This window comes from Agelaius tricolor, unplaced genomic scaffold, assembly GCF_023055355.1.
Source record: "Agelaius tricolor isolate 1412-34295 unplaced genomic scaffold, bAgeTri1.0.p SCAF_1, whole genome shotgun sequence".
Classification (NCBI taxonomy): domain Eukaryota; kingdom Metazoa; phylum Chordata; class Aves; order Passeriformes; family Icteridae; genus Agelaius; species Agelaius tricolor.
In genome coordinates this window covers 64026796-64041241 of record NW_027269261.1, presented here as the reverse complement: position 1 = coordinate 64041241, position 14446 = coordinate 64026796, and the positions used below count along the sequence as shown (strand labels likewise).

Here is a 14446-nt window from a genome sequence, read left to right as displayed (position 1 = left end):
TGCTTAAGCCTGCAATAATTTTGTATTATGTTTTAATCACTTATTTTTTCCTCCCTAATTGATTCTTTCCCCAGAAAGTCAACATGCATGTCACACAACAAGGTCTGCTCTGTTAACAAGGTGTTGGTTAAATTGAAACAATATTATCTCTTTACTATTGATGACAACATTATCAATTACAAAGCATTTTCAGACTGGTTTGATACAAGAATGGATGCAGTAGGTAATGAATGAATGCAGTAGGTAAGAGCTCATGCTGATTTAGTGGCACCTGGGAGAGCCTGGGGAGGTGGTGCTGGTGGCAGCAAGCTCCTACATGGCTGGAATGCTAGGGATGACATGCCACTGAACCCACACTGTGCTGGCCAAACGGATTTCACATGAAAGGCTTATTAAAGGAAAGGGATATGCTCCATAAGCCACTAGTGACCCTTCCTGCTGCTCTGTTTGGCCTGTGGCTTGTCCTCCCAAGTCCTTGTTCTCCTCTGTGGCCGCTGGTTTGATGCAGCAGGCTGGCAGCTGCAGCCCTCCTTGGGCTGCCCTTTTGCCCAGGTGCTCTTCCAGGCTCAGGGAAGGAGCAGGCTAGGGTTAGGCTTAAAACCAGTTAGTTAGTCCTGTCAAATCACAGGGAAGGCACTCTAAGGGACACAGGTTTCACCATTATGCTGCCAAAAAGCATGTTCCCTCTCGTCTCCAAAGAGCAGACATCCTGGGTGTACAGGCACTAGCAATGAGCTCCTAAAACTGGAAGAGTAAAATGAATCTGTAGCCTCCGGTTTCCACTCATTAGTGACAGTCTAAGATTTTGGAACTGATCTCCTCCCAGAAATGAGTTATAGAAATAGGAATAAAATTACACTTGATTGAGAAGACTGGAGGGAAACAGGGAAAGCTATTTTTATCTGGCTTTTTTGTTTTGTTTGGTTTAGGGTTTTTTTGGTTTGTTTTTTACCTCTTTATGATTACAAATCAACTGGTGAAAGCACTGTAACCTGCAAGTTAATGTTTTGCATGGAATAACCTTCAGTGAAGAGCACTGCACAGCCTGCCTTTGAAGAAAATTGGTTTTGTTTTGACAAAGTTATGAACATTTGGAAATTACTCACTGAGCACACATAACAGGCCTTTTGTTAAGTCTAACTAGGAACCAAAAAAACCAGTATTGCTGTGTGTACACAGCTGATTTGCTGCATGCTGAAGCTGCAGGGCCCCAAGAACAGGCTTAGACTGGACTCAAAAAGGCCCTGACCTGAGCATTTGACCCAATGAGAGCTCAATCCTGTGGCTCACTTCGAGTCTTCTTGATAAAAGAGATTAAACAGATAAAAGTGACATGGAGAAAGGAAGTTTGTATGGACAGATAAGCCACAGACCAGGGGGAAGTGGATTACAGCACAGAAACAGACACATTTACTTTAAACATACTTAGGAGAAGGCAAACAAGTTTAGAATCTTAGTAGAGTGCAAAGGTATAGGAGAAGGTGTTGAGAAGAAAAAGGATCAGGGAGCTTTGGGAAGCTGTTAGAGTCCATGGAGACTGTCATTTTGGACTCTTCCACTACTGCCCACATTTTCCTTAGGAAACCTCCCACTGTAATGAACAACCAGATCAGCTATGGGCACAGAGAGAGAACTCTTTGCTTCCTCACAAGAGTGCAAAAGAGTACAAACTGCCCTTTCTGTTAGCTCTCCAGCTCCCAGTCTCAGATAATGAGATCCACTGTTCTTGCCACTGCCATGTGCTATAGGATGACCCTGTTTGAGCAGGGAAGTTGGACCAGATGACCCACTGTAGTCCCTTCCAACTCTACCCATTCTGTGATCCTGTAAGTGTAAGCATGAAATGCTGAAGAAGTCAGAAGAAACTGTTGAGTGCAGAGGTACCTGAACTATTCTCTGCCACTTGCTGGACAGTTCTGCTTTCTAAGCCTCAGCTGTTCCACAGCTTTCTTTGTCCTCAGCTATGGCTATCCCTAGTAGTTGCCTCCTTAGATCCTCAAGTGAATATGTTCGCTGTGCCCAGAGATTTGACTGGTCCATACTGTGTCTGACAGCACAGAGGCTGACAATCAGAAGAATGTACTTTTGGAGCAGAGGACAAACACTGTCACTTTTGTGCGTGTTTTGCTTCCCTGTGCAGTGCTCATTACATTATAAGAATTTTTAGGAGTCATAACTGCTCATCTGACAGTTTGCCAACGATTTTGACAAACTTGCTTATAGAGTGAGAGCAAACTACATGGGGTTATAAGCTCCCAGAGAGCTTCCAGTTTTACAGGGTATTTGTGCTGCGAACAAATATCCACATGTGCTCAGGAAACCCAGGGTCATTCCTCCAGTTCATAATTGTTGACATCCCAGATAAAACTACTTCTGTTTATGGGCAGTGCAGTAAGAGTGACCTGGTCTAAATGCAATGTCAAGGTGGTTGGTGATGACACAGCAATTAACAACCTTTGGAGGCTGATTGACACAGCAGATCTTGACACATAATTTACCACCAACCCGATGTATTCTGAATGCTTTTAACAGTAGAGGAAGGCCGGATCAAGTCACTAAGTGCAAACGTTCCTCATCATAATGGTGGGCAGAATCAGTTCCCTGAAACCAATTAATATTTTTTTTCTTAATAGGACCAGTCTTGTCCTTCTTTTCCTGCCCTCACCCTCCAGCTCCAAGCCTCTGTCTCGGACCTCTCCCAGTGTTCCAGGTCAGACTCTTTAGATCAGCCTCCGCCTGTGAGCTCCGCTCAGGCTGGGAGCGACACCGGTGCGGAGGGCAGGTGGGGCCCGCGGCGTTCCCGGCGCTCCCGGGGAGCTCTCCCGGGTGCCGGCTGCAGCGGAGGGAGGGCGGCTGGGGCGGCTTCCCCTGCACCGCCGCCCGCGGCCCGCCAGGCGGCAGCAGCGCGCCCCACCGCGGGGCTGCGGCCGCGCCGGCTCCGCTCCGCGCCCGCGGCCGGGCCCCGCTCCGCTGCCCTGCTGTGCCCGCGGGCCGGGCCGGGCCGTGCCCTGCCGGAGGGGCTGAGCCTGTGCGGCGGCGGAGCTGCGGAGGGCGCCGTGCGGTGCGGGGGAGCTCCGCGCGGGGTGGGCGCGGAGAGGTGTCCCGCCGAGACAAAGGCGCCCGGGAAGGTGCAGCCGCGCTCGCCGCGCCCGCGCAGACAAAGCGGAGGCGCCCCCCGCCGCTGCGCCGCCTCTCCGCGCCCTCCCGCGGGGGAGCCCCCGGGAGAGGGGTTCCCACAGCTGGGGCTGCCTCAGCCCTACCGGGAGGAGGAGGAGAAGGAGGAGGAAGGCGGGCGGGGGAGCAGCTATGCCGTGGGCAGGAGGGAAGCCGCTCTGCGAGCGTGAACCGAGCTTAGCGCCGCCGCCTGCCTCGCCTCCCCGTCCGTCCGTCCGTCCCTCCCTCCCTTCTCCCCTCCTCCCCCCGCCTCCCCCCCGCCGCAGACGGCTGCGAGCCCGGATGGTTTGCGAGCGGAGTTGAGGGGGCAAACTTTGAAGCCCAGATGCCTCTGGGGCTGCGCGGCAGAGCGCGGCTGCTCCTGCAGGCACCTGCCGCCGCCCTCCCCCCGGCGCTGCCGCCCTCCGCGGGGGCGGCCGGCCCCGCTGCCCGCGACCGCCGAGGCGGCGGGCGCTGCGGCCGCGGCTGAGGGCGGGCGGGCGGGCGGCGGGCGCGCCCCCATGCGGGTCCCGGGCTGGGGAGCGCCGGCGGCAGGCGGGAGCCGGGCGGCGGCCGGGCGGTGCTCTCCCGCCGCCTGAGTGGGCGCGGCGCGGGACGGCGGCGCGGGGTGCCGGGAGCCATGGGCTATTGCAGCGGCCGGTGCACGCTGGTGGCCGTGTGCGGCGCGCAGCTGGTGAGTGGCGGCGGGGGCGGCCCGCGGAGGAGGGGGGGGGAAGGAAGGCGGTAGGGAAGGAGGGGGCGGCGGGGCGGCTCCCCCGCTGCCCGGAGTGGGGGCTCGGGGAGGGGCAGGGTGGGAAGGCAGCGCCCGCGCTTTGGGCGAGGAGGGGCTGGGAGGGCTGGCATGGGGATGCGAGCGGGGCGGCAGGGTGGGAAATTGGGGCTGTGTTACAGGTAGTTTGGCGGGGACTCTGCTGGGGAGGCTGCGGTGGGCGCACGGCGGAGTTAATAAACTCGGGCAGTTCTCCCAAGCGTTGACTCAAGTTGGTACCTGGCTTCCTTTCACTGGCCCTGTGTAAGGCAGAGACGCGTGTCAGAGGTGATGCGCAGCTTGCACACAGTTTGCCATACAGGTGTGTTTTCCGTGTGAAGTTGTCACGCCTGAGCTGTTCTGCAGATGTGGGGTTTTTTTTGTTTGTTTTCTTTCAGACTTGTTGTCCAGTGTATTTTAACACTGTATCATTATGTTGCTACAGAACTCAGCCATATATTTATATTTACCTTTGGAGGAGACATGTGGCAGCGCTTGTAAGCTCAGCTACCAGCGAAACTAGATTGAGTTTAAAAAGTAGGCACTGAGATACAATAACAAAGAAGCTGCCTAAAAATAGATCTGCTTAGCAAGATGGTTAGGCTGTGCAATTGTATTGTGGCACTTTGAAAGAGACTGGGGTTAAAGTTAAGAAACTCATATCCCTTTCTGTAATGTATACAATGGGTTATTTCATTGTTATGGATCAGATACATGATGTCAGAATTCCTGTGGATTTGGATGCAATGACATACAGATAAAGACTTATCAATGTAATATGCCCCATTTCTTACTCTCATTATATTGAATGTTCATGTGCTGGCAGAACAGGTGCTGGAAGCACCTTTTTTAAGCAGTTAACCTTATGGCAGAAATGAAATATTTCATGTTACTCCATCCCTCTACCTCTTAGTGAATAGTTTTGCTGAGAAAGTGTAAGTCAGTGTCAATAGCAACCAGCATAGTTGCCAATTTCTTTCCTGGAGGCAGGTACTAAGAGAACTACAAAAGAAGAAAAAGAATAGATTTCAGGAACCAAATCAGTAAAATGGTACGTAAGAAAGAAAGATGTGTTAGCAGATCAGAAATTCGAAATGCCTGTGATCTTTTCATCAGTTGTCATCAGTCCTTAATAATTTTGTATTCTGGAACACATTTTATTTCTATATGCTGTTCCCCACCTAAGTTATTTAATTCTTTGTAAGTGGATGTATCTTATCAGACATGATTTATTCATGTATATTGTCTAAAAAGAAATCTTCAATAGTAGCAATAGAGTGAATCTTGAGTGGAATGGTAGGAATGTAGCCTTTTCCAGCAATTTGGAAACATAAAATTAATGTCTGAAGTTCTTCAGATCCATATAAGTTTCAGAAGCATACTTTTTTTTTCTCTTTTTCCTACAAAGGGGACAAAATTGGTTTAAATTGTGCCTCTTGCAGAGCTTTTTTTTTGTTGTTGTTTTTTTATGCTTTTAACAACCAGGAGGTAGTGATGACTATAGAATGTGCTAAGATGTTAAATTGTTATTTTTTTGAAAGTCTGTGAAGGAAAGTATATTTGCTAACTCATGGTGACAAAAAAATACATGCAGAACTCATAAAAACATCAACAGAAATGCCTGTAGGAATGTATCAGCAGGTGGATGAGCAGGTAAGCTAATCAGAACTGTAGCATTACTTTCTACATGAAGCTTCCTACAACTGGTTATAAAACTAGAGGGTCAAATAAACATATTTTTTTTTAAATAAATACTGTTTTCTGGAGTACCTTAAGGAAATTTTTAAGAGAATTATAAACTGAAAGCCAACTTGAAAATTTTTATTGGGCAAGAAAAGGATGTACTAACAGCAATGAAAACTTCTGAATCACACTTGGCCTGTGTCATGACATTTAGATAGGTTAAAAGCAGGAGTAATCATTTAAATGAGAAAAAGGAGACGGAATGGAAAAAAATACACATTTTATTAAAATAAATGTGTCATATTCCTTCATGTGCCATATACCACCAGATGGGAATAGGTTATGAATTTTAAGTCAAGGAGATTTAACTCTCCTCAGTAGGCCCAAGGGTGATTAGTTGGTTGTCAGTACTTTTTTAGGTAAAGACTACTTAAAGGAGCAAATGCTGTCAAGATTCATCCTGGAATTATCAGCGACGTTAATGAAGATGCAAATCAAAAATAAAGGATCTAGTATTTATCTGGCCTGAGGAGATGGGTGTGGGAAGCATTTCCACACTGATAACCACAATTCAAAAAAAAAGTGTCAAGCTTTAATTGTGAAGACTATGTTTTACTGGTACCTGGGATTCAGTTTTAAAATGGTCATATTTAAGTAGAAAGTATACTTTTGTTTTGAGGAAAAAGTTGGTAAGAAGAAAGGTTTCTTTGTTTCTTTAATGTAAATATGTTTTTCCATCTATACAAAGCTAGGGTGTGGTGATCTAATTGGTCTTTGTAGGCACTGCACAATAAACAGTATTGTGGAATACTGCAGTTCATTAGAGAAGCTGTTGCATATTGTACACACATAAATGATGTAGATATCAAAATGGGTAAAAAAGGGGGTTGTTTCAGATACTGGTGCAGGAGTAGAGCTGCATTAGCTTGAGAGACCCTGCACAAGCAGAATTATTTTCATAAATGCATTTTAAGTGCTCATAGTTAAGGCAACATACTGTATACCATCAGATTATCAGAAACCTCAAGGAATGCTTCTGCTCACAAGGGCATACTGATCATTGCTCTCTGCTTATTAACATACATATACCTCACTGTTTGTGCTCTCATTTGTACTATGGAAAACAACCTTTGACAGCTCATTTTCCTCTGCATTTGTAGCCAATGAGAAAAATTAGAGCAAGTAAAAGCTAATTTTGCTCATGTTAGGAGCAAGGCATTGCTTTCTGTATACAAAATTTGTTATCTCTCTCTCTCTCTCTCTCTCTCTCTCTCTCCATATATATATATATATATACACACATATACACACACAGATATATATATATAAAGATATTAGTTTTGGTCTCTTGCTCATTTCCTTTCTGAAGAGAACCTTCAGCACAGGGCTCTGGTGGTTTTTGTTGTATGGTAACTGTACTGGTTGCAATAAAAGATTTTGCCACTATTTCATTTTGTCCTTTAAACCTCTCTATTTTTGGGTGTTTCCTTTTCTATTAATAGCTTGCATCAGTAGCACTAATGTCTTGTTGCCTAGTCTTTTAAATAGAGCAGCAAAAGGGAAACTGCCAAGACTGTTTTGGTTTCTAGAAGTTTTCAAGAGCCCCACAGAAACCAGATTGAAACTTTCTTCTTTCCCATTGTTGTTGCTTGGGAAAACTTGGAGCACGACAAAACAAGAAAAAGTACAGCATGTTTTCTACTTAGAAGGTCTCCCCCCAAGTGCAGTGATAAGAAAGGACTGTACTTCATGAGGAAACTTTAAGTCCCTAGTAATCATTGCCTTATTGTTTCTCACCATCAGACAAAGATGCCATACTCCCACAAAGCAAATTAGATAACAGATAATTCAGCTTTTACTCTCCCTTCTCTCAGTTTCAATCTGAATTTACTGAACTCATTTATATAAATATTTCTGTAAAATTTGCCTGTTCTGCCTGTTGTTTTTCTTTTCTTCCTCTTTTTTTTAAGTCAACTATATTTCAGTTCAGATATTCCAACTAAGTATTAAAAAACATACAAAATTTGTCAACAAGCCATATATATATATATATATATATATATATATATATGCAAGGGGTCAGTTAGTGATTGTGAGGTACTCCATCTGATGCTCTAAAGATGTATTATAATATAAATACATTATCTGAATCTCTAAAGCTTGTCTTTCACAAGCACCAGTATATGATGGTTGTAAAGTCTCTCCTTCCTCTTGCTAGCACTTCACAGTTGGGTCTATGTGCACACAAGCTCATGGTGACTCTTTCTGAGCTCATCCTGTTCCAGGTCTGGCTGGAGCCACTGTCCAAGTCTGTCATTCTGGCCAAGCAGAATGAAAAAGATACCCAAACTTGGTTGGTTTGCTAAGAGGCCAGGTCTTTTGAGCTAATGAAAAAAATTATCAAAATGCAAATGGTTTGTATAGAATGTCCTCGTTCTGTAGTTTTCCACAAATGAATAATGCTAATTAAGAGAAAATTAAAATACTTTGTTTCAAAAACTGTTTTAGCTGAGGTAATTTCTATACTTAACTGTGATACTGGTGTCCATAAACACATACTTAATTGGTTGTTGGACATGAGGATACATATTTGAACTGCAGCAGGTAGAGTGGTGGAACCCGGGAAATGAATTACATACAAACTAGTATGGAAAGAAGTATTTACTATATTTCTTCTGTGACAAGAGGTGTCACGAGAGATGTCTATAATCAATATTGCACACTTAATATAAGACTGAAGAGTTCCTTGTACTCTTCCAATTCTCCCTTGCATTATTAAAAATCAGCATATGTAACTAAAGAGAACAGAGTGTGATACTTGGGGGAAAGAGTCTGCCTTAGCGACAGGCCCTGTAAAGTTTAGGTTTGCCTTTTTTAAATATGAATAGCAAACATTCTTATGCTCATTCAGGAATGGTGATCATGACAGGCTCTAGTCTATACCACAAATCTAGCTACAAGGTTTAATGCAGTTTAATATCATGAATATTCTTACTTGGAGAAAACCTCATGTTTTAACAGTTTGGAGGTTTAATTCTCAGGACTTTCAGAGAGTGAAGTTTGCTGGATTAGAGCTCAGTTCCCACTGAGGGCAGAGCAAAGGCAATCACAGTGGATATTCTTCAGAATTAGCTATCCTGAAGTATTATGCAATAAAGAACATATTTTTTGTTAATATAGGGTCTTACACCATGCATAGTGTCAGGTACTTTGCCATAGCACACCAGAGTACATAACTAATGAACGTATAATGTCTTTTTTTTTTTTTCATTTGTGTTAAAGGGAAGCAGTAGTGAAATTTTGGGAGTTTGCTTTTAATTGCTGGGTTTGGGGGAGAGGTTTTTTCTTTTTTGCATGTGTGTTTTGATTGTGTTTCATTGTCACTGCTGCCAATAGTTTTCTATAGCAGCTTTAGGAGAGAAGTGTCTGCAGTGGAAAATTCTGATGACATGTACATGTTCCTACATTTTCTGCTAGCAAAAGGGAAATGAAAAACGTGGGCTTTTCACGTGGAATGGGAAGTGATGTTACTGCACTAAGCCTGTGGATCTGTAGTTTTATCAATCTGCAAAGAATAGAAAGAATTGGTTTCAGTTTTGGGTAATACTTAGGTGCTACCTTTAAAATTGTGACTATGTCAACAACTTGCATCTGTCCCTTCTTTAAAGTCCTGCTTTGTTTTCCTCCTTTAAAGTTGCTTTGTTTTAGATTTGATAGGAAAGTGAAAGTTTTATTGTATCCAAAAACATGTGATCCTACTAGCAATGAAAAGGAAACAGTCTGTGAATAGCAGACTTTCAGCAGATGTGTGCTTGAGAGCTATTGTATAACACTAAGGAGTAGATTTTGAGGTGTTGCTGGAAATAGATACACCAGAAACTTGGTTATGAATTCAGAGAGCTAACATCTCTTGTCATGAGAAAGCCTGTAGTAATTTTTTTAAGTTTGTGAGACCTTTCTAGAAAAATAAGCACTTTTATAAATGTCTGGTTTTGAGATAAAATACCAAGGATTCATAACCAAACTTTTTGTTCCTTATAACTTGAGCTCAAAAGGGGTGATGAGTGCAAAAAAATGAATGCCTGAGGAAACAGTCCATTATATAATTTAATTTTAGTGGCTTGACATTTGCTGAGAATGGGACAATGTTATTTTTTGTAGAAGTGTAAATGAATAATAATGAGTAATTGGTTATGCACTTTAAGAAAAGTGGAGTGTGTTAAGTTACAGGGGTAAAAGATTTAAAACCAGCTGGATAAAAGTTTAATTCACTGCATTTTGAAGCTCCTTTAGAGTTCAGTTAGCAGACTCAACATTCTGATACTGTAGTGTTTGGTAGGAAGGAAAGGTTTAAATAGATAGAAGTTGATTGAACTACCTGGTTATAGGCACCTAGAATATCTAGCAGAGTTACTTTTTTTGTGTAGCCATGGGGAAAATTTGTGACAGTAGGAATTAATTTCATATTCACAGAGACTTGAGCTAGCACCTTGAGCAATGAGTGGTGCTGTCGTTTTATTTTTGGGGTTTCTCTTGTTTTGTTTTGTTTTTCTGTTGCTTTACAAAAAGCACTAAGTAAGCATTTTAAAAATACTCCAAAGTTTCCTTCTAGTCACTCTGTAGTCCATGAAGGGAAATATCTCATTTTGTAGTTAACAGAAAGGAACAGATTCTGTGGTTGAAAACAGAAACATGTTTTAAGATGGTAGTGACTACTGTCCCAGGCTGGGCCATGAGAATGTACACTGCAGTGCAAAGTGCTGCAGATAAGGTGTGAAAACAAGTACTTGATGAGTTGTTCCAGAAATGCATCTAAATCCATATGGGATCTTCTCAATATTTTGCTGCATTTGATAACAGAGATGTCAACATCCAGTTTCATTTAGCATGATGTTTTTAGAAACTCCCCTGAGCTTAGGGACTGGTGAGATTCAGACAGTATTTGCTCTGGAGGCTGATGTCAGTGAGCTATTTGTGTATCCCAGTACACTCCAGACTTCAGTTTTGGTCCCATTGTCCCACTGAGCTCAAGAGATTATCCCAGGAGGAAAATGACAAAAGAGACAGCAGATTCCAGTGGTCTTTTGTAAAAGGTATGTCAGAAATTTTGAATTTTTACAGGATGTCATGTAAGGTTCTGAATTCAAATGACATTTTATGGAGAATAATAATAGTGAGTATTTTCAAATTTGGATGAGGACAAGACTATTGATGATATGACTAAATCAGAATAATCTCTCTAGGCTTCCCTGCAATCAGAAGAGGGAGTCCATAAGGGGATAGGTCAGATTGCCTAATGTTGTTTCTTGGCTTAAGATGACCATTAGAATTGTGCCTTAAGTAAAGTGGTTTTTCAGCTAATGCAGGCTTTTTGGGAGTGGGAGAGAAAAGAAAAATCACAGACCCATTGTATGATGTTAGTAATTCACAGTACTTATTATTTATATTTTCCTTACTCTTGCATTTTCACTTGTTATTTTGGTGAGGAATGTTTGATTTTAAGGACAACTGTGATCTAGAGATTGAGCAATGCTGTTTTGGAAAAGTATTTGTGTCTTCATTGACTATGAAGAAAAATCAAGGAGCCTGCTTCCACTAGAACAATGTCAGCCTTTGTGCATCCTCCCTTATGATCCCCTAAAATATGATGCTAAAATCACATGGATAAAACCAATTTATGCTCACTTTGGGGTTTGGATGATTTTTCTGTAGCTTCCAACAGGAGTGAAGAAGACAGGGAGCATTGTAAATACTGTGCGATCAAAAAGAGTGTGTAATAAATGTAATAACTTTAAAGAATTGGATAGTTTATTATCATCCAGATTAGCCTTCATTCATTTGTTTTATCACAGAAGTGAGGGACTGTTAAGTGCCACCTGACTTGTAAAGTAGAATGGGTGCAATAGTTGAAATGACATTTTCTTGCCCCTGTGGCAAATAAACATTTCACAGTTCATTATTTTATGTCCTCTCCCCAGTTGTACATGTACCAGCTGGATGGCATCTGAGAATCATTTAAGCATTTTATCATTTTATAACCCTCTGATGGAAATGGCATTTAGAAGAAATATTACTGATTTCTGTGTTCACTAAAGAGTAAACATGCATAGCTAATGGTTCTATTCACCACAGATCATACTTATGCATTTTTAATAAAAACTTGATTTTAATTCATACATAACTTATGAGAAATGTTTATCAGTTTGGAGATCTGCTGATTCCTACTTAAACGTTTACATGTATCTGGATACCCTGAAAATATCTCTCACTGATGCTTGGATTAAGGTGAATCTTTACAGACAACTCGTTTCTCTGCTGCCTACGTGATGACATAACATATGTAGAAAATGCTGATTATTATACTGATTGCTGAAAAAAGTAAAAACCCCCATTTATTTGACATGAATGAATCTCATATTTTCCTATGCTGTTTGGAAAAAAATAGGTTTCTAATATTAGAGTTTGGGGTGGCAGTGTGTGTGTGTGAGGGGGGGGGGTATTCTTTTTCTTTTTTTGTATTTGGAATGTTAGGCAGTATCTCTGGTGGAAAGTCACCAGTTACATGTAACTGGCAAGTTACCAGTTGTGTGAATGGGAATAAGAAAAGTCTGTCATATTCTATATTCATACCATAACAGATTGAGTTCTGGTTTCCTCCTGACTCTTTTCTTATGAAGGAATTCTCATTAGTGGAGTTTGTTACAGAAAGCAGCATGTGAGGTTAATTCTCTTATTTCTAAGATGTATGTTGAAATGGTGATGCCTGTCATGTTTATACATTGCATCACCTTTCAGACAGCAAAAAATGCAGCAACATTTGTAGGTAGTGGGAGAGAGACTCATGCTATCTCATTCAAACATGTAATGAATAGGCTCTGAACCAACTTCTGGAAGTGGCTGCCTCTTTTTATCAACTGCATAGGCCTCTCTTCTGCATGCACCTTTATTAAGCTCATTATACAGTCAAGCCTGTTTATTTTTGATGATATATTTGTACTAAAGAAGATTAGATAGACTGTCAAACTCTTTTTTTAGAATTCAGGCAGAACATAATTGAGTGATGCATAACATTTCTTCTGGATGAATGGAAGTCATGCTAGAAGCCTAGAACAAGGGTCAGAGGGTTGCCCCTGTTCACCTTGAGTAGCATTTACTGTCATTCTGAGTGATGCTGCAGTAGTGAATTAAATTGGTGCACAAGAACAAGGTAGCATTAAGAGCTAGAGGGTCTTGAATCTAAGGTACTGACTAATATTTGTGTGAGAAAGCTTAACTGTCTTAGGAAATTATGTCCTTCTTCTCCAGGTGACTCATAGTATGGGTCAATTTACTAATTAAAAATTCCTTTAAACTTCTTCATAGACAGACTAGTAATTGGCCCTCAACAAGTATATTCTTCTTGTTTGAAGATAAAAAGCTTTTGTGAGGAGAGGAAGATAGGTGCTGCAATGCCTCTTTAGAACAATGCATGTCTCTTTGAAAAGCCATTCTTCAATAATTAAACAAAATGTAAAGTTTGCAAATTTTTGCCATGACTGACAATGGCTTTGCATTTTTCATTACACTCTGGTCACAGTCTTTGTGGCAGGGTGTTCTATTACAGAGCACAGAAACAAAAGGAGAAAAAACCCATTGTATGTCATTACTGCCTTCACAAAGCCACAAATACATTAAACTCAAGATAGTGTCCATTGTGCTCTTGAGCCACCAGTGACAAAGGTGCTGTGAGTACCACTGGATATGAGGGAGCCATATGTCATTACGTCACTGTTCAAATTGGCAGAGCAAATAGCATTAAAACAAATTAAAACGTTAGTGGCTAAAGGAATGCAACACAGTAAGAGGCTTGACTGAATAAAATACAGTATAGAATTTGGATATTATTTTTGCCATGAGTTATAAAATTGATTTTACCTTTTCCCTGTCTTTTCTTTTTAATTTACATTTAAGTTATTGTCCATGCCCATTTCATGCCCTTGAGGCCAGTTAGCTTTTATTTTCTTTGACACTTGCAGCAGTTGCAGACAGTGACAGCAGCTTGGTAACAAGCCAGATGATGGCACTGGTTGTGTTAACATAAGATATGGGCTTCAGTGTATCCTGAAAACAGAGTTCACTGTCTTAGATTCTATCAGACGGGCTTTCCTGAGTGTGGAGCTGGCAGTAAATTTGGTACTTCTAGAAGGAAGCTCACAACAAATTGGAGTTGGATGCAGTGTTCAGCAATATTCCTAATAATGCCTATTTCTGGTCCTGACAACCTTTCAGACTGTTTAGAGGGCCTACTGTTTGGTGCAATATTTTTTTGTTTTTCCTTTCTTTTCTGTAAATGAAAGCCATAACCGAGTGGTGGGGGTCGTAGTGGCAGGTACAGAAGTAAAGTTATTGGCTTCAGCGACTGGAAGAAATGTCTGTTGTGCAACGTGCTAAACTGTGCTGTTTCAGATGCATAATAAAAGTTATTTATGGACACCAATAAAGTGGTATCTGTTGTATAATATCGCAGATAGGCATAAGGATAATAACAAAAGGCAGCTGGTTTAGTAAGCTCTATTTGCTGCAGAAATGTGCTGTTCTTTGTGAACTGAAATTAAAAAACCATGAGAGAATGTTGAGGTTTTTCCCTGCTTCCTGTCATTTGCCATCATTCTTGCTTTGCAGTGTGCTTTTAAAGAAAATTATGTGGGTCCCATATCAGTATTATATTTGTCATGACTAGCACCTTATGAGAGGACAACTGTTCTTCTCTGCCCAGCACATATATGTAACTACCACTGATGATAACAGAAGTTGTGAGTATAACCCTCCTCTTCATTTTACCAACAGGGGATGCTGGAGCTC

At 41.9% G+C, this 14446-nt stretch overlaps 1 protein-coding gene across 3 annotated transcripts in view; it reads left to right on the top strand.

Annotated features, from left to right (window-relative positions):
- Positions 1 to 3135: 3135 nt before the first annotated feature.
- NKAIN2 (sodium/potassium transporting ATPase interacting 2) overlaps positions 3136 to 14446 on the top strand; it is a 518720-nt gene continuing 507409 nt past the window's right edge. Inside the window, exon 1 of one of the 3 annotated variants that reach the window (XR_011680776.1) lies at positions 3136 to 3847. Coding sequence is in view for 1 of the 3 variants with exons in the window: in XM_071437552.1 (XP_071293653.1) it covers positions 3794 to 3847 (54 nt within the window). In the remaining 2 variants the exon portion in view is untranslated. The remainder of the gene's footprint in view (positions 3848 to 14446) is intronic. The other 2 variants (XR_011680775.1, XM_071437552.1) reach the window with 2 other exon arrangements.